We start from the raw sequence: 18521 nt of genomic DNA, 5'->3' as shown, positions 1-18521 counted from the left end.
ATTTCCATCATTGCAGAAAGTTTGATTGGACAGCACAGCTCTAAATAAAACCATCAAACCAGTGATCTCACCCAAATCTCCCTCCCCCTTTTTTTGATGGAAGAACATGAATTTTGACTTTATAAATGCAATTTAGAAAAATAAGGAATATGATTTAACATACCTGAATCTTCTGTGATCATAAATAATGGATCAGTTATCCATTAAATTCTTTGTGTGTTTATCCAGGATTTAGTTTATAAGATTTTTTTGAGCACTTGGGGAAGACAGATAAATAAAACCCATAACATGCCAGATGATGTTGAGTGCTGCAAAGAAAATAAAGCAAGATAAGGGGATAGACGTAGGGTTGGGGAGTGCTATCTTATAGAGGATTATTGGAGAGATCTCTTTGATAAAGTGACATTTAAGTGGAAACTTGACGTGAAAGAATAAATTAACTGTTCCAGAATAGATCAGTTGGCGGTAGGGAAGCAAGGCAGTAAGGAGAATGCATATCACAGTCAGTAAAAGAACTTTTCCAAATATTCCTCTCTCTAGAGCTTCTCATCCACCCTCTAGGGGAGGCATGCCAGAATCTTGGGGTGGAAGTAGGTGAGGATGCAAGTTTTTTTTTTTAAGTTTCCATGGTGTATTCCATGGTGAATACAGCAGGGTTTGAGAACCCCTGCTGTAGATCTTTCTATTCTCTGACTATTCCTTTTGTCTAACTCTGAGATAATAAACATTTTCTATGTCGGAACTTCCCTGGTGGCTCAGAGGGTAAAGAATCTGCCTACAGTGCAGATTGAAACCCGGGTTTAGTCCCTAGGTTAGGAAGATCCCGTGGAGAAGGGAATGGTTACCCATTCCAGTATTCTTGCCTGCAGAATTCCATGGACAGAGGAGCCTAGTGGGCTACAGTCCATGGGGTCACAAAGGGAACTTTCACTTTCATGTCAGAACTAGTATTTGATCTCTTCTTTCTCTCATTTTAATAAATATTATTTATTGGAACCCAGGGGCTTTTGTGGCAGGGCTGGATGCTGGACTTGTTTACAACTCCTTCCCCAAGATGGGAGAATCTTGGATCCCAGAGGATCTCTTTACCTTCTCCCCTCTCCTGAGGAATGTTTTCGAGAATCCCACCATGGTGCAGTTTGATCACCGGGTTCTGGTAAGTCTGGCGGTTACTGGCTACTACACATAAGGAGCCTCTCACAGGCTCTGGGTGTCTGAAGCACTGCTAGCAACATTGAGATGGTAGAGTGGGTACTAGAATTCTTTTTAGAAGAATTTTAGTACCAGTTTTCTGATGTGATGTTTTTGTCTTAACTATCCACATGCCTCTAGCCAAATTCTTTTTTGCAGGATACTGCCAGCTTTTTAAAGTTAATTCTCCTCAATCCTGCACATGCAGAGAAGAGTCATTTTAGCAGAAATGAGGCTAAGTAGAGAAGAGAGTGTAAAGACAGTGGTTGCTGAACACATAGCCATCAGGACTGCACCAAGACCCCAAGGAGCTAAGAGCATCATAAATACTCATCTTATTTAAGCTAATATTTATTAAGGACCTACTGTGAGTCATGTTAAGATTGCTTGGTGGCCTGAGCATGGTAAATCAGAGCCCAGGGAAAGGTTAGTGGCAGGGAGACCTGGGAGAAGCGGTGGTGCTACTGTAGTGAGGCTGTGAGAGTGACAAGGCTCAGGGCTTCATGGTAGGACCCAGACTTGAGAAGATGAATCCGAAAGAGGTTGTTGTGATTAGAAGACTGGCTGCAGGAACAGAAGTGAAGAAAGATCAAAGGCGATCCTAGAGTTTCTTCTGTGGCATGTTTAAAGCACACCAGCAGGAATGGGACTATTGAAATGAGTGTTGAGCTAGGGACAGAGGATGTCATCAGACTGAGGTACGTTGAGCGTGAGATAACAGTAGGGCACCCAGAGAGAGGGGCCCAGGGGCCTCATATCCAGAGGGAACGCTGGGGCTAAGGCAGGTTACCTTGTGCGGGGTCAGTCCCCACTGCCACACAGCATTTTGGAATAAGTAAAGTCTGGTTGAAATTGGATGGCTGTGAAGAGAAAAAGATGTGAAATTGGTATCGAAAATGATAGAAAACATTTTCCTCAATATCATGGAAGGTCGGAAATCCTACTGCCAGCTCCAGACTCTCTTTCTAAAGTGGAAATGAAAAGGAAACTTCAGATGTTTTTAACACTAGCTGGAAGAATCACCACCTCCTCTACTCATAGCCCAGGAAAATAGTAACTCTCATGTGCTGGGGTCAGCCTTGTTTTAACAATACAGGATTAGAATAGAGATAAAATTAGGGATAAATAAGAGGATGAGATGGTTGGATGGCATCACCGACTCAATGGACATGAGTTTGGGTAAACTCCGGGAATTGGTGATGGACAGGGAGGCCTGGTGTGCTGTGGTTCATGGGGTCGCAGAGATTCCGACACGACTGAGCAACTGAACTGAATTGATGCAAAGAGTAATTTAAAACCTGAGGGCCACACCGGGCAGACACCTGCATTGGAAGGTGGGTAAGATTGCTGAGAGACAGTCAGTGTGTATAAAGTGCAGAAACTTTAAGTGGAGCCACGCCTCCATTGTACTGAAGTGGCGAGCAGAAGAGGAGCAGGGAAGAGCTTGAGTCACTAGGTGGTTCTCTGCCTGGGAGGGGAAAGTGTTTAGTAGTTACTCAGTGGATCTGGGGGAATTAGCTGTAAGGTGAGCAGAAACCAGGGGGTAGGACATTCTTTTTGGCACCTGATGAGACTCTTTCTACCCTACAGGGCATCGCTTCAGTTACTGCCGTTACAGTACTCTACTTCCTCTCCCGAAGAATTCCCCTTCCTCGAAGGACCAAGATAGCAGCCACCACTCTGCTGGCTTTGGCATATACACAGGTATAAACCACTTCTTTTGATTCTGAAGGTATCCCCAGAACAAAATTTAAAAAGAAAGGTGACAGTTCAGGATGGGGAACACATGTATACCTGTGGCAGATTCATTTTGATATTTGGCAAAACTAATACAATTATGTAAAGTTTAAAAATAAAATAAAATTTAAAAAATATTAAAAAAAAAAAAAAGAAAGGTGACAGGCTAGGAGAAAATATTTATAATAGACAAAAAGATGAACAACCAGAAAATAAATAAAGGATATTAAGACACAATTCTCAAAAGAGAAATGATGAATGGCCAGTAAATATGAAAAACTCTTTAGCATCACTCATGATCAGAGAGGAACAAATTAAAGCACTGTGTGCCATTTTGTACCTGTCAGATTGGAAAAAAATGAAAAAAAAATCAGATATTGGCATGGGTATAGGAAAACATACATTTGTATGTTCTTGGTGAGAGCATGCTTTGTTATAGCTTTTTTTTGAGGGCATCTGGCAATATTTTTTGAAGTGTTAAAATGTTTAGTCCTTTGATCAACCACATTGGCTTATTTTTGCCTGCCCTGGAGATACTCTAATGCACAAAGAGCTGTTCCCAGGAAATTCATTATGGAATTACTGTGATAAGTGAAAAATTAGAAAGTACCTAAATAAACATCTATGATATAGCCATACTGTGGAATACTGTACAGTTTAAAATAATAAGATCTCAAGACATACACTGTTACATGAAAAAAAAAAGCAAATGACAGAGCAATCTACTTTTTAAAAGCTGTTAGGTTTTTCTTTAAACATGTATATAAAAATACAAGTGTGGGAAACTGGTAACAGTGGCTACCTTTGGGGAAGAGAACAGGGCTAGATGAAGGATAATTAGGGGAATTTTAGTTTTATCTAATTTGAATTTCTTTTGTTGTAAGTCTATTTCCTTGTGAAATTTTAAAATATATTCTTTGAATTTCTGAGGGGAAAGTGTGGAGGGTTTGTGTCTGGTTATCCATGCCAGTCACTTCAGTTCTGAGTGTGTGTTTCCTCCTTGCTTTTCTTTGTGACAGGTGGGCTTGGGCATTAGTACTCTGCTGATGTATGTCCCAACTCCTTTGGCTGCCACTCACCAGTCAGGCTCCCTGGCTCTGCTCAGTGTTGCCCTTTGGCTCATGAATGAACTCCGAAGAGTCCCAAAATAATTCTCAGAGGATCAGCTTCCTAGGACTGAAACTGTGCTTTTGAGAGATCATCAGAAAGCACAAGAATTTGAGCTTTTCTAAGAGGAGGACCTTGGTATACTGGGTGGTTTCCAAGTTGGTCAAGTTATTTAAATTCTTTGCCTGTTTTGGGGACAATCTACTGGATCAAGCAAGTCATTAAGTGTGGTTATGCTTAAGGTTCCTTTTTAAATCTGTTGAAAATCAGATTTAATGTAGAGAAAGAATTTTCTGTCATTTGCTTCTTAACAGGTTGTGTGTCAGTTTTCTCAAATGTTGACAAGCTGTTGGTTCTACATGCATAATCTGTTTCCTTGACCTGAGTTCTGGATTCTGCCTGAGTAGAAATTCTTACAATCTCAACTGTACTTCCATCAGGTAGAGATTCAAATGGATGGATTGGCATACCCTAACGTCAGATAGCCTTCAGCAAGAAATAGCTGTTTTCTTCCAGTGTCTTGATTTTCAAAACAGGGGAAAGCACTAACTAGTTTCTCTTGTGATAGGGCTGTTAATCATCACTACATGAGACAAATGGAGAATAGTATAAATCAATTCCTGAAAGGGTTTCCTGAGAGCCTTATGGATAAGAAAAATACAGTCTTGATGGTATAGTACCTGGACATCTCTTTGGTTATTTAAACAAAGTACTGACTAATGAATTGGTGTGATTTTGGCCTCTGTTGATATTTCACAGGGCTCTGTCTTATTATTCAACATTTTAAAATCAGCAGTTTGGATGAAGGCATCACAAAGACCATATTTGAGGATGGAGCAACCCAACATTGCTGATACAATAGATGACAATCACAAAACAGCTCCAGAGTGACATCATCAAGATGAAATTAAACCAGTCATAAATGTAACATCTTCATTTAAATAGGTTATGTAAGTTTAGGATAGAGAAAACTAGCTTCTTATCGTCTTCATCTAAAAAAATACTGAGGGACTTCAGTTGGACACAGGCTCAGTATGAACCAACCATGAGATGACACTGGTAAAAACTAGTGTTGTTTAAGATTCTATGAATAGAAGTGTCACAGCCATAGTCAGAACACCACACTGCAAGTGCTGCATTGTATTCTGGGTACTGCATGTTTTAAGGACACTCACCAGCATGTATGTATCAAGAGGCAGGAACCAGGACAGCAAGGAGTCCAGAACCCGTTTCATACCAGGAATACTTGAAAGAACTAGGAGTATTCGGCTGGAGAACATTTAGAGAGACAGCAAGAATCCTGCCCTTGACAAGTTGAAGCCCCTTCTTGCAGAAGGAATGAGCTTTCTTTGTGCTGCAGAGCTGGGAGCAGTGGGTAAAAGTTGCAGAAAGTTAGTTTTTAGTTTTGTAGAAGGTAGGAGCCACCTGGACCAAATCAGATGCCTGCTAGGGCAGGCTGGTGCAAACAGGTGAACCAGAGAGCAGGTGCCCGTCAAGGGGCTAAACCTCTGCTGAGTGCTAACCTGTTGCTGCTCTGCGGGTCCAGTTGTGAGATCTGACTTTTCAGACAAACCAAACATCCAGATTTTTATGTGAATGGTCTCAAGTTTTTTAGAACATTATGCAGGCTAAACAGATCTGGGAGCCATAAATGACGTTAAGATGTGCCCCTGTACAGCTGCTAGACTAATGATCACAGTTCCCTTTCAACTCCAGTATCCTCTGGGTTTCAGTGTGACCAACAGTGTATCATCCTCAAGTGGTTCTTAACAAAATAGAAGTAGCAGTTTGTCTTTGATTTTTTTGTTAATAAAAATCCTGGCCAGGAAACAGCTTTTGCTGTTCCCAGAAGTGGTTCCCAGCTTCTCTCACATTAGAATCTTTCAGAATCCTGACCCTAGCCTTAGCAATGATCAGTTAATTGACAATCTCTGAAAGCCATAATTAGCAAATTCCTTGGGTGATTCTGATGTGCTGACAAGTTTGGGAACCACTAGTAGCCCTAGTAGCCTACTTACGTTAGAAGTTCTGAGCAGCTTATTCCCATTCCCTCCAAATTTCCACCTCACCCTATCTCATTTATCCACTGTGTTGATACTAGTTAGTGCGCCAGCGGGGTATCACCTCTTCCAGATAGAATTCTCTAAAGAAAGACAGCTGCAGTCACTGGGCAGGTTCCCAAACTATCATCTCCTGATCCCCAAATTAAGGTTGTTCTTAGTTAATAATTGAGTCTGGAGAGGGCAGTCTGATCCAGCTCAACCATATGCTAATGATGCTATTGTTCCCTCCCCCCCCGCCAAAAAAAAAGCATGAAATGAATTAAATAATTTCAAGTTGCAGATGTTTTACTTCATTTTTTTTTTATTAAAGATGAGTAAGTTTGGAAAAACAGATCTGATTGCATTTAGTGATATAACTTTGTTAATGCCCATCTCTAAGCTCCTGGTGAGTGGATATTATCTGAATTATTTTGTTTGCATTATTCCCAGCACCAGACACATACCACCAAATATTGTATGAATAAATGGAAAATGGATGATTACAGACTGATGTCCCAGACACTGCTTTCAAATTAAGTCATCATACCCAGAAGATGAAATGCATTTCCTTTAATATTTTCAAAAGCCAACAATTCTGTCAGTTGGTTTTAAAATACCAAAGGAAATTAAAATCCCTCGCTTTCTTAATTAATGCAGAATATCTTTTGTTTAACTTAGACAAATGCTGTCCATTGTGGCAAGGGTTATTATTAGCCACTGCCTAAAGTGATGCTGGGCTTCCCTGATGGCTTAGTGGTAAAGAATCTGCCTGCCAATGCAGGAGACTTGGGTTCAATCCCTGGGTCAGGAAGCTCCCCTGGAGAAGGAAATGGTAACTCACTCCAGGATTCTTGCCTGGGAAATCCCATGGACAGGAGAGTCTGGCAGGCTACAGGCCATGAGGTTTGCAAGAGTCCAACAACAACTTACAACAACAAAAAGTGATGCTTGCTGCAAAGACCAACACTGATGATCACAATAGTAGGATAACCAGTTTATCTGCAGCAGTTCTTATGGTCCTGGCATGATGGTGGGTTGTATACTGGTATATATAACATATATACCCATGTCCTTGCATAAGGGACAATGCACCCCTCTCTAATATGTATTGTGTATTCTGTTCAACACTGACTTAACAGTATCAGAGTTTCAATAACTGTTCAGCAAAACTATTATTTAATGTTAAGTGTTAGAAAAACATACAAACTAAGCAACCCCCCACCCACCCAAAGTAATGCCATACAGGCAGCCTTTGGTTTTTGAAAGCAAGAAGGGAGTTTTTCATTGAGGTCGTAATAAAAAGATGCCTTTCAGCACTGCAGGATCTCATGCTCAAGGCAGATTTCATGGAGGAGACAAGGTGTATACTTAAAGGCTTCAGCTAAAGGGGGATTATAGAATAAAAATTTCAAACACAACAACAAATTCCAGAAATCAAAGTGGTTGCGATTCTTGCCTGCAGAGAAAGACTTTTACGAAGCTAATTAGGGGGCAGAGCCTTCACCACCAGCAGTTCTAACAGGCTCAACTGGCAGGTGCTCTGTAGGAGGGGCTGCTTCAGAAAGTCTCGGGGCTGCCTTACCTGAAGAAGTGGAGAGGAGTGATCAGCTGCCAGAAGACCTATGAGTGGCTGCACTACTTAAAAAGGAGAGCCTTGGCTTGCCTGAAGTCATCGTGCATGCATGGCTATACTCATCCTGGGACTCTCAAATTTTTTTTTCAACTTTGGTCGTCATAAAAATGGCAAGCAATGATTGAATACATTTTAAATGTAGAAAGCCCTTGTAGTATGGGTAATGATTCAGTTTTCCAAATTAAACAATATTATTGCTCAGACTTGCAGAGAAAGTCAACAAATGTATTCCTCCTCTGTCCCTCTAATAATGATTCAGTTTTCCAATTAAACGATATTATTGCTCAGACTTGCAGAGAAAGTCAACAAATGTATTCCTCCTTTGTCCCTCTAATAATAATAATGAGAAATAGTGAAATATTAGAGGGGGAATGAAACATTAGTATATATATACTAGTATTACATTAGTAATATATACTAATGGACTAATATAAATTAAGTCTATGCAGATATTTTAAGTCTTTTTAACAAATATTTTTTGTAATACCAACAAATCCTTGCAAGTTTGATTGACCATATGGCTGTAGTGCAGGACTATGAAATTAGCATAACCTTCATGCTTTGGAGAAGGAAATGGCAACTCACTCCAATGTTCTTGCCTGGAGAATCCTGGGGACGGGGGAGCCTGGTGGGCTGCCGTCTCTGGGGTCGCACAGAGTCGGACACGACTGAAGCGACTTAGCAGCAGCAGCAGCAGAGACTAGTTTGGGAGAATTTGAAACATCTGCTACTACTTCTACCTTAATTCTTAATTCCAATTGAAGTTTCATTGCATACCACAGAAAAAGGAAAATTAGACACTAGTTCTGAATTGGTTTGAAAGAAGTTTAAAAACAGCAAAAAGAAATGGCACACTGGGTAAGGGAGTCTAGGAACTGCCCCATAAATACAACCAAGTTCCTTAAAGTAGTTCTAATAAACATTTATACCTTAAATAACAGATGGTAAAACCATAACACGAGTTGCTTGGATATATTAACTAAAGAAGCCAGAATGGATGTACTGAAAACCTGATACTATTTCTGACAAAGTATTTCATATTTTATTCCTAAATGTGAGCAACCACAAATGAATATCAGAAACAATTATAAAGACTGAGCATGATTAGCTGCAGTCAGCTATATTATATATATTCTGTTGAAACACAGTCTTGCAAGAAGATTCTATCAATGAGCATTTCATTTGCACGTATTACTACATTCTGAGTGTCAGTTTCATCATCCATAAAACCACTGGGGTTAACAAATCTTAAGTTTCAATTTAAAAAAGCTCATTCTCTGACTGTGATTGCTTTTGGAAACTCCATTCCCACCAACCTTTATTTCATGGGTTATGAGTAAAGTAAGAGATGACCTGACCACTGATTCTTCTGGGCAGCCTGGTCTTCTAAACCAAGGGCCACAGCCCTCGTCCTGAAAGTACTCTATCACTTCTCTGCCTTTAGTTCCTTATGCCAACTGTTCTCCCTTTGGAACTGGCCTCCAATCATAGTCATAGATGAAAAACGAACCAGAGAGGGCAGGTGGCTTGCCTGGGGTTCCTGAGCTACATAATGACAAAGCCAGGGCTATAATCCATAAGCAGTGAGAAGTTACTGTACCTCAAAAATATAAATATGGACATGATAATAAATGTTAATGCCTAAAATGACTAGCTTAGCAAGTGCATGGCAGACTCAGTCAACCACATTTTGATAATCATTGCCTAAAGCCTTTGGTCATGAATTTGAGCAAACTGGGGAGATAGTGGAGGACAGAGGAGCGTAGTGTGCCACAGTCCGTGGGATCGCAAAGAGTCAGATATGACTTAGCGACTGAACAACAAGGCCTTTGAAGTCAAAGAAAGCACTTGGGCTAAGGAGGACAGAGGCAGAATACTTTGGATAATATTGCAAGAATAAATAGAATGTTGGTGGAAAGTGATTAAAATTTCCTAGACCAAGGAAAATCAATTCAAGGAGCTGAAGTAGAGATGGTATTAAGTTGGTGCAAACTTAATTGCGGCTTTGGACCATGAGTTTTAAATCATTATAAGCTCAAACAGCTCTTTATTAATCAAAATAGGAACCATTATAATCAACACATTGTGCCAATGAGAAATAATTTGTTTATTCCTGTAGCATAAAAACCCATGCTTCAGGATTTGACAAACTCTTGGAAAGCATTTTCTGCCTCCTGCTGGTTGTGGAAGCGTTTTCCCTGCAAACAGTTGTTGAGATGCTTGAAGAAGTGGTTAGTGAGAGGTCAGGTGAATATGGTGAGATGAGGCAAAACTTTGTAGCCCAATTCGTTCCACTTCTGAAGTGCTGGTTGTGCCATGTGCAGTCAGGCATTGTTATGCAGAAGAATTGGGCCCTTTCTGTTGAGCAGTGCCTGCTGCAGGTGTTGCAGTTTTTGATGCGTCTCACCGATTTGCTGAGCATACTTTCCAGATGAAATGGTTTCTCTGGGATTCAGAAAGCTGTAGTGGATCAGACTGGCAGCAGACCACCTTTTTTTGGTGCAAGTTTGGCTTTGGGAAATGCTTTGAAGCTTCTCAGTCCAGCCACTTAGCTGGTCATCACTGGTTGTCATATAAAATCCACTTTTTGTCGCACATCACAGTACGACTGAGAAATGGTTCGTTGTTGTTGCACAGAATAAGAGAAGACAACACTTTAAAATGACAATTTTTGATTTGTGGTCAGCTCATGAGGCACCCACTTATTGAGCTTTTTCACCTTTCCAATTTGCTGCCAGTGCCAAATGCCAAACCATACAATGGCTGACGTTGAGTTCTTCAGTAACTTCTCGTGTAGTTGTAAGAGGATCAGCTTCGACGATCCTCTCAACTGGTCGCTGTCTTCCAGTGGCCAGCCACTGTGCTCCTCATCTTTAAGTCTCTGGTTTCCTTTGCACAATTTCTTGAACCACCACTCCACTCTACATTCGTTAGCAGTTCCTGGGCCAAATGCATTGCTGATGGTGCAAGTTGTCTCTGCTGTTTTACAACTCATTTTCAACTTGAATAAAAGAATTGCTCCAATTTGCTTTTTTGTCTAACATCATTTCCCTAGTTTAAAATAAATATAAACAGCAAGTAATAAGTCATTATCAAAAAAACAAAGCAAAAAATGTGCATTAAAATAACATAACCATATTTAAGAATGTATTTCAATATCAAACAGCAAATTTCAAAAATGCAAAACCGCAATTACTTTTGCACCAACCCAATAAAATTTGGATTAGAATTAACTGCAACTTAAGTGAATGTAATGTCAAATAATTAGGTGATAAGAATAATTCATGATAAGAATTCAGAAAAGTGATGGGTTGTGCCTGCATAAAGAATCATAAGCCTTACTCCTATAAACCACTGACTAAATTTTGATACTTCTGACCTATTAAAACACTAAAATAGTTCAGGTTTGCTGTTACTGTTGTAAGGAAGATTGCTTGGCAAGACTCAAAGAAACTAGTGGAATGTGAATTTTATAGAATCATAATCATTTTCACATGAAAACCACTCAGAATGCAGAAATGCAAATAGATACCTTGAAAAACTGAGGGCAAAAAGAGGGTTAAAAGATAAGGCTGTGTGACTCTATGCAAGAATATTTCATTTTGAGAAAGCAATATATAGAAGTTATTGGCCCTCACCATTTATCCTCAGCGAGGGATAAATTGCTTCTGTTTCTAGTGAATAAGATTTCCTTTAAAATTTTTAATTGGGAGCAATGGAAGAAGCACAGGAGCCAGAACCAAGAGCAAATACTCTTTTTCTGAGGGGTATGACAAAAACTTGTCCTCATTTTTATACCATGGAACTCAGATGCCTTATTCATTATAATAAAACCTAGATAATATTAAAATAATAAACATGATAAAATACACTAAAAAAATCAGACTAAATTAAGAATAAGAAATACATTTATATGGAAAAAATGATAAAACAGGTATCCTGAGTTTCTCAATTATAAAAAGAACAATACCAATCTGAAAGGTTGTCATGATGATTAAAATAACATACATAAAATTATTAATGGAGTGTCTGGTACACAATCAGTGCTTTGCAAATGGTAGTTATTATCATCATAACCAGGATGAAGAATAACTTAATAAGAGCTTTCAAATTGGACTGATCACTGCCTCCTCCATGCTTCAATTTCATTCTGAGCACACAAATGTGATCACTGTTAGCCAGCTAGCTAGGTAGCTTTGGAGAAGATCATTGAGTAGATCCCACAAGAAAGTAAGAAAACCAAAAATGGCATTTGGAAACAAAGGTGAGGGAAAAGAGTTACCTGAGTAGGCAATGGCTAGCAAAAACATACTATGATGTTATTTATAAGCAGCATTCATAAAGCAAGGGCTCGCTCACAGTACAGACACAAAGATAAGAAGTCAAAGAAAATCAAGGCAACTTAGAACTCTTAAAAATTAAACTGCTGAAACATAAGCCCTAATGAAAAATTAAAAGTTCTTCCAAAGGAACCTGTAAGACTCTGCTGGATCCATTTTTATCTAATTTGAAAACTATTCAAGACTCATCATCTTTTCACCTACTTTAAGTATACTTACTTTCATCTCAGTTTATTTCCAGGAGGATCTGGATTTATTTTTCTTGGTTTTATGAAGCACTTAACTCCTTTCTACTCTCAGTATGAAATTTATTTTTTAAGAATTCCACTTTTTTTCCTTTAAAGTCAAGGACTTTTCCCTTACTCTTGTAATCCTAGAACTCAAAGCTGACAAAGAAAGAAAACTATTTTAACTGTGGGAGCATATTCTTAAGCAGGACATTTAAGGCTACACAGAGGAAAGATTAAAGTATAAAGAAGGTTCCATGGGGGATGAAAAAAAAATCCTTGTGCAATTTAAAGGCTAAATGCAGAGAGGAAGCAAAGATCCTGAAGGGCAGTGGATAAAAATATAATTACTATGGCTTTTCCCCTGTCCCCATTAATGGAAATGCTGTTTATGACTGAGAAATCTCTTAGGAAATATTCTGAAAGTTGCCAGGTGGATTATTAACAGATTTATCTGTCTATTCCAAAGTTTGTGATTTGCTTCTTTTCAAATATTCCAAGAGCCCAACTGAGAAAACTACTATTTCTCAGAAAAACATTAATAAATAAGAGCTTGGATTTTATTGCCTTGGCCCGCTCTCCTGATACTGTTCTTTCTTTAAAAACAACCCAAATGCATCCCTTCCCAAACTACATATTGATCTTAGCAGTGAAATAAAAGAACTCTTGAATCTTCCCATGTAAGGACTTGTAAAAACAAGCCAAGAGGACAGTGACCAGACAAATCCAGGTCCCCAATCCCCATCCCAGTTTCTCCATCCCTACAAGCACCCTTAAGGCTCAAAAGAAAAATTAATGCCCAAACAGCTTCGGAGCCACAGAGACATGGAAAAATTTTCAATTCGGGTCATATGAGGCATCAGAAAATATATTGGTAAAATCTTCACTGGACCATTCATTTAGAAAGGGTTCTAACCTTTTAAAATCTAACTAATATCAGCAACAGGATGTCAGGGATCTTGAGCCACATTCACAGTGGCTTCTTTGTCGAGTAAGCAAAGAAGTTGTGTTATTTTGGTTGCCTGGAAATTCTTATCCGTTCTGCTGATCTGCAAAAATCTTGGATCCCTATTAAAGGCTGTGGATCTCCACATAAATGATATCTCTGTTACAGAGAAAGAAGGGGCTGCTGCACTTGGTAGAATGTCTTCAGCTTTGAATCAGATGCTCCAAGTTTGGTTTCAGCTAGGCTTTCAGCATGCCCAATGCTGAACTTCATGCTTAAAGCAAGGGGAGAAAAGTCTCGATCCCAGGAGCACACCAGATCTCTCAGATAAAGAAGTAGAAGCATGCTTCAATTGGACTAAAGTTGGTCCCCTTTGTTAGCACCAGTCTCTCATTTAGTTCTTCACAGGTTAAATTACAGCTTCTCTTCAGAGAAGAGGACCTGGATATTGAGAAGGAATTAAAGTAGATATTGAAGTAGAAATTCCAAGGCCAAATATCCACAAAGTCAGGCAAAGCAGCATCTGAGGCCAGTACCAGAAAGTGGTGGAATTCAATGGGCAGCAATTCTGGGGTATTCGAACTTTCCTTGAACCTGCCCAGCCTCATGGCCCGACCTGTACCCCAATCATGGGTACCACCTCCTCGATCCACAGCAAGTTCAATGGGGCTGAGGCTCGAGTTTGTCTGTGGTGAATCCGACGTAGCCGCAGAAGGTACAGGATGATGGCCAGTAGCACCACCAGGATACAGGCGAAGAAGAGATAGTGGTTGTAGACGAAGGAGAGACGGAACCAGTTACCATGGGCCTGTCGGACACCTTCCTGCCGTAGATCCCTAAATAAGAAATTGAAGGTGGAAAGAATTGTTAGTTTCAGAGAGAAATATTTATGCCAATTTAAAAGGTCCATTGGTTTTATCCCATTTATTCCATCCATGCAAACATGCTATAATACCAGCTCCACAGAGCAAGCAAAGCTGAAACATGTCCCCAAGCCCAGATTCCTCCTGTATCTTCCTTTCCCTGGCCTAGAGGAAGCCTCTACCCCTTCTAAAATCAGGAGACAAAATGAGAAGCCAAAAAAGTGAATAGTAAGACAAGACTGGTCATCTGTAAAATGTCTTAACAGTGACCCCATACCACCTCAGCCTACACAGTTGGTAAATACGGTCCTAATGAGAATAGGGTGGCCCCTGAACCTATTCAAGAAATCAGAGTATATCTAAGTATTTAAAAAAAGTTGCTATGCTTCCTGAGAGTTTAGGATATATCTAGAGAAAGATGTCACTTCACAAATTGTAATCTGAAGAAAAAAGAGAGACATGTAAACCTAAATGCAATGGTCCGTCTGTCTAAAAGAGAAGCTCTTCTCTTGTAGTCCAAACACCCAATCCATTTTCATTCTGTTTGACCTGCAGTGTTTTTTTAAAAATGTGAATCTCCAAACAGAAAGACTACATATAAAATGTGGACTTCTGGCTTCTGTTGATCAAAGAGAGCTGGGAGATACTGGGACAGCACTTCTGCATGACAGTTATCAGCCTTTTATTTGGGGCACATGCTCTCCAGTTTCCCACTTCTCTCACTCACCTGGCTTGTGACAGTATTGAGTTTAAAGAAACAGGCACCAAAGATTAAGAGTTCATCTGAAATAGTCCAGAAGAGAGAGCACCTAAAAATGATCCCAAATATCTTATGGTACATAAGAGCAAGACATCCCCGAAATGCATCTCATGTCCTTTGTTCTGGCCCACCCAAAAGCCATCCAAGTCAATGACATGATCTCGAGAGTGACTTTGGCCACCAAGAAAGACTGCTGTATAGGAATAGCACACACTGGTTCTTTAGTCAAATGTGAGATCAAATCAGTCAACCCTAAAGGAAATCAGTCCTGAATATTCATTGGAAGGACTGATGCTGATGCTGAAGCTCCAGTACTTTGATGCAAAAAGCCAACTCATTGGAAAAGACCCTGATGCTGGGAAATAAGGCAGGAGGAGAAGAGGATGACACAGGACAAGACGGTTGGATGGCATCGCTGACTCAATGGACATGAGTTTGAGCAAGTTCTGGGAGATGGTGAAAGAGAAGTCTGGCATACTGCAGTCCATGGGGTCACAAACAGTCGGACACAACTGAATGAACAACGAGTCAGATACAGTTTCAGAGTAACTTTAGTTCATCAGTCAGTATCTTACAAGTTGTTTGTAAGAACTCAATTATAAAGACTGATTTGTTGTAGATAAATAAAATTGAATTCCTGGGAATTCCCTGGCAGTCCAGTGGTTAGGACTTGACGCTTTCACTGCCAAGGACAGGGCGTGGGTTGGATCCCTGGTTACTAAGATCCCACAAGTCATGCAGCACGGCAGGGGAAAAAGTAAAAAAATTACTGAATTCCTGACATTACAAAGAACAGACTCCAGACCAATAATTCTCAAGACTTCCTTCTGTTTCAACATATGTGGTAAGTAACAGCAGTTTCACATGGCAGTAATAAGGGGAATTTGGATGTTTTTTGTTTCTCTTTTTGAGGAAGCAGTCACTTAAGAAACCTATTTTGAGGCACCAACTACCATCCTCTAAGCTCAAGATGCTTGGTCAGTCCACTTACCTGAGTGGTAAGAAGCGTGTTTTATACAGAATGGCTCCCAGCGTCCACTGAACCTCTCGGTCATAGACCAGCTGTGCTGTCTGCAGATTTGGATAGTCATAGGGAAAATGGAACCCTTCATGAAGAACTTGGTACATCCAAGCTGACTTAAAACACTGATATCTGTGTGAAAAAATAATTTTTTAAAGAAAGAAAAAGAAAAAAAAAAACCTAATGCTTTATGCATATTCTCACTAAAATGTCAAAAAGACCCTTCTCTCCCCATTTCACCTTCCTCACCTCCAGGTGGAGCCAAATCTGAGCCTACCTTATCTTCAAGTTGACCACAAAAGGGAGGCACACCTTCAAGCAAGGCCACAACGCTACTGTGACTGTTTTTCTTTTGCTTTCTTTTTTTCCCTAACAACCTTTACCTTCAGAGAGCATGCTGAAACATCTACAAATGTAATTATATGACGTTTGGCTTCAAAAGAGCCAATCTGTGGGGTAGGAAAATAGGGCTGAGGAGTTGACAGCTGATAGGAGAGAAGCTGGGTGATAGGTACTCAGGAGCTCATTATACTGTTCTATTTTCGTTTATGTTTAAAATTTTTAACTAAAACATTTACCAAATGGGAGGACTGAGGAGCCAAACTGGCAAAATATTGATATTTATTGTAGCTAGGTGACAGCTATATATGTGTTTCTGTTACTGTTCTACTTTTCTGCATGTTTGACATTTTAATCAAAATGTAAAAATAAAAAGACCACCGCTTTTGATTTCAAACCACTTGGAAAGAACACTTTTTGGTAACCACCAGTTTGTTTTCCTTGAAAGGAAGTTCACTGTTTTGGCCTCTACCCTTCAGAAAATCAAAATCTAAAATAACCAAATTCTCTTCCAATGTAAATCCAATCTGTACTATTACTCACTCACTCTCATTCATTGTTCATACATTTTAAGGCCACACCTAAAGGAGAAAAGGAAGTTACTTACTTGAGTCGATGCTCATCTGCATGTGATGAAAAGAGGCCATTCTTGAATCTCTGAGTGAGTACTGACCAAGCCATGCCACAGTAATCCTGGAACAAACACAGAGAAATGATGCAACACGAAATGGGAGGTAAACTCTGTAATTCCCCTACAGTCAGTTTTCCATTTCCAAAGTTACTTGTGGGTTATTAGTTAACAGGAAAACAGAAATGGTATATTCAGTCATTTAACACTGTGCCAGGTCCTGGGCAAGGCTAGTCCTTGAACTCAGGCCACTAGGTGACTTGAGTGGCCTAGGAATACTCCTTTTTATTCCTATTGCCCCCATGTCCATACAAAGCCAGCCTGACATGGCTCCTGAGCCTCTTAGGCTTTAGAGATGGGTAAGGTTAGGACCGGGAGTAGCAACATCAAAAGCCAAAGACAGCTTCATTCTACCCTATATAGGACTGACATGAACAAGTCAAACAGATGGAACAGAATGGTCAAAAATCTATCACTGGCCTGTCTCCTTGTAATTCTCACCAAAGGAATCATTCCTTTTGGTTTGTTTAATAAAATAGTACTTCCTGAATGTCTACTTTGTGCCAGGTGGCTCTAGCAGTGAATAAAACAAAAATTTATATTTTTATGAAGCTTACCTTCTAGTGGTGGGGGGGCAGACAATAACCAAATATATATGCATGCATACATACATATACACACATACATACAAAGAGTGTGTTAGATAACATAAGTGCTCATGGGAAAGATAATAAGCAGGAAAGGGAAAAGGGTAATTGGGGAGGGCCACAATTCTGCATAGGATGGCCAAGGAAGATGTCACTGGGAAGATAACAGTTGAGTCAAGGTTAAAAAAAAAAAAGAAAATCGTCTTTACCCTGAGAAAGAGAACATATTAAGCCACTAGCAGTTTGGGCAAGTAATAACTTGAGTCCTACTATGGTGTTCAAGGGAAAAGGATTTGAAGAAATTTTAAAATGAGAGAAAGATTCAGGCCATGGACAGTTAGGGAATGTTGGAAAGGCAAGGAAATATGACGGTATTCCTGGAGGCTGGAGAGGAAAAGGCAAATACAAACCAGGCTTTCCTCAATATGTCTTAGGGACTGCCTTTAGGGAACAGAACAGTACATATACTACATATATTATTTCTTATACTAAGCCCTTATACTAACAGAAATTGAAGAAGACAGAGGGAGATAATAAAAAATATGAGAGGACAGATCTCCCCATAAGTTTTTCTGCTAAAAGAGAAAAATATACAAAAATGAAAAAGAGACGAGTCCAAATTGAACAGGAATTGTGGAATGCTAGCTAAACTTTTACCTGTCCATACTGGCCTCTTAAAAGCTCAAGGTAAGAAAACGAAAGTGGACTTGCCCACCTGTGTGACATCATCTCCAAAAGTATTTACACCTGGGAACACCCAGTAAGGGGAAAATATCTGGAGACCACACTTTGTCCACAAAGATTAGACAAGACTATTGGCAAGCTGGAGGAAAAACCATTAGCCACCATGACAATATTAGATCTGGGTGATAATTTTGGTAACTGGACATCCATGGAGACCTAAGATTAATTAATTAGCAGGCAGTAGAGCATAGCAAGTTACTTCTCTAAGTTCACCTCCTCATCTGTAAAATAAGGGCTCACAGGGCTCCTGCCAAGAAGCCAGTGAGATCACACATGCAAAGCCGTTTGCACAGTGT

General features: G+C 39.8%; 2 protein-coding genes across 6 annotated transcripts in view; one reads left to right on the top strand and one right to left on the bottom strand.

Moving 5' to 3' along the window:
- The window catches only part of COX15 (cytochrome c oxidase assembly homolog COX15), a 29348-nt gene extending 12745 nt beyond the window's left edge, over window positions 1-16603 (top strand). Inside the window, exons 7-9 of one of the 3 annotated variants that reach the window (XM_070780633.1) lie at window positions 1002-1156; window positions 2782-2895; window positions 16123-16603. In XM_070780633.1, coding sequence (XP_070636734.1) covers window positions 1002-1156; window positions 2782-2895; window positions 16123-16293 — 440 coding nt within the window. In that variant the 3' untranslated portion in view covers window positions 16294-16603. Of the gene's footprint in view, window positions 1-1001; window positions 1157-2781; window positions 2896-3947; window positions 6378-16122 lie in introns of those variants that run through there. The other 2 variants (XM_070780635.1, XM_070780634.1) reach the window with 2 other exon arrangements.
- The window catches only part of ENTPD7 (ectonucleoside triphosphate diphosphohydrolase 7), a 39581-nt gene continuing 27441 nt past the window's right edge, over window positions 6382-18521 (bottom strand). For 2 of the 3 annotated variants that reach the window (XM_070780631.1, XM_070780632.1), the window contains exons 11-13: window positions 16814-16899; window positions 15838-15999; window positions 13128-14059 (exon numbers count right to left, since the gene is read on the bottom strand). In XM_070780631.1, the coding sequence (XP_070636732.1) occupies window positions 13828-14059; window positions 15838-15999; window positions 16814-16899 (480 nt within the window). In that variant the 3' untranslated portion in view covers window positions 13128-13827. Of the gene's footprint in view, window positions 10762-13127; window positions 14060-15837; window positions 16000-16813; window positions 16900-18521 lie in introns of those variants that run through there. The other variant, XR_011564252.1, reaches the window with a different exon arrangement.

Source organism: Bos indicus, chromosome 26, assembly GCF_029378745.1.
Source record: "Bos indicus isolate NIAB-ARS_2022 breed Sahiwal x Tharparkar chromosome 26, NIAB-ARS_B.indTharparkar_mat_pri_1.0, whole genome shotgun sequence".
Lineage (NCBI taxonomy): Eukaryota > Metazoa > Chordata > Mammalia > Artiodactyla > Bovidae > Bos > Bos indicus.
The sequence above is the reverse complement of the archived record's forward strand: the minus strand, read 5'-3'. Positions and strand labels throughout refer to the sequence as shown.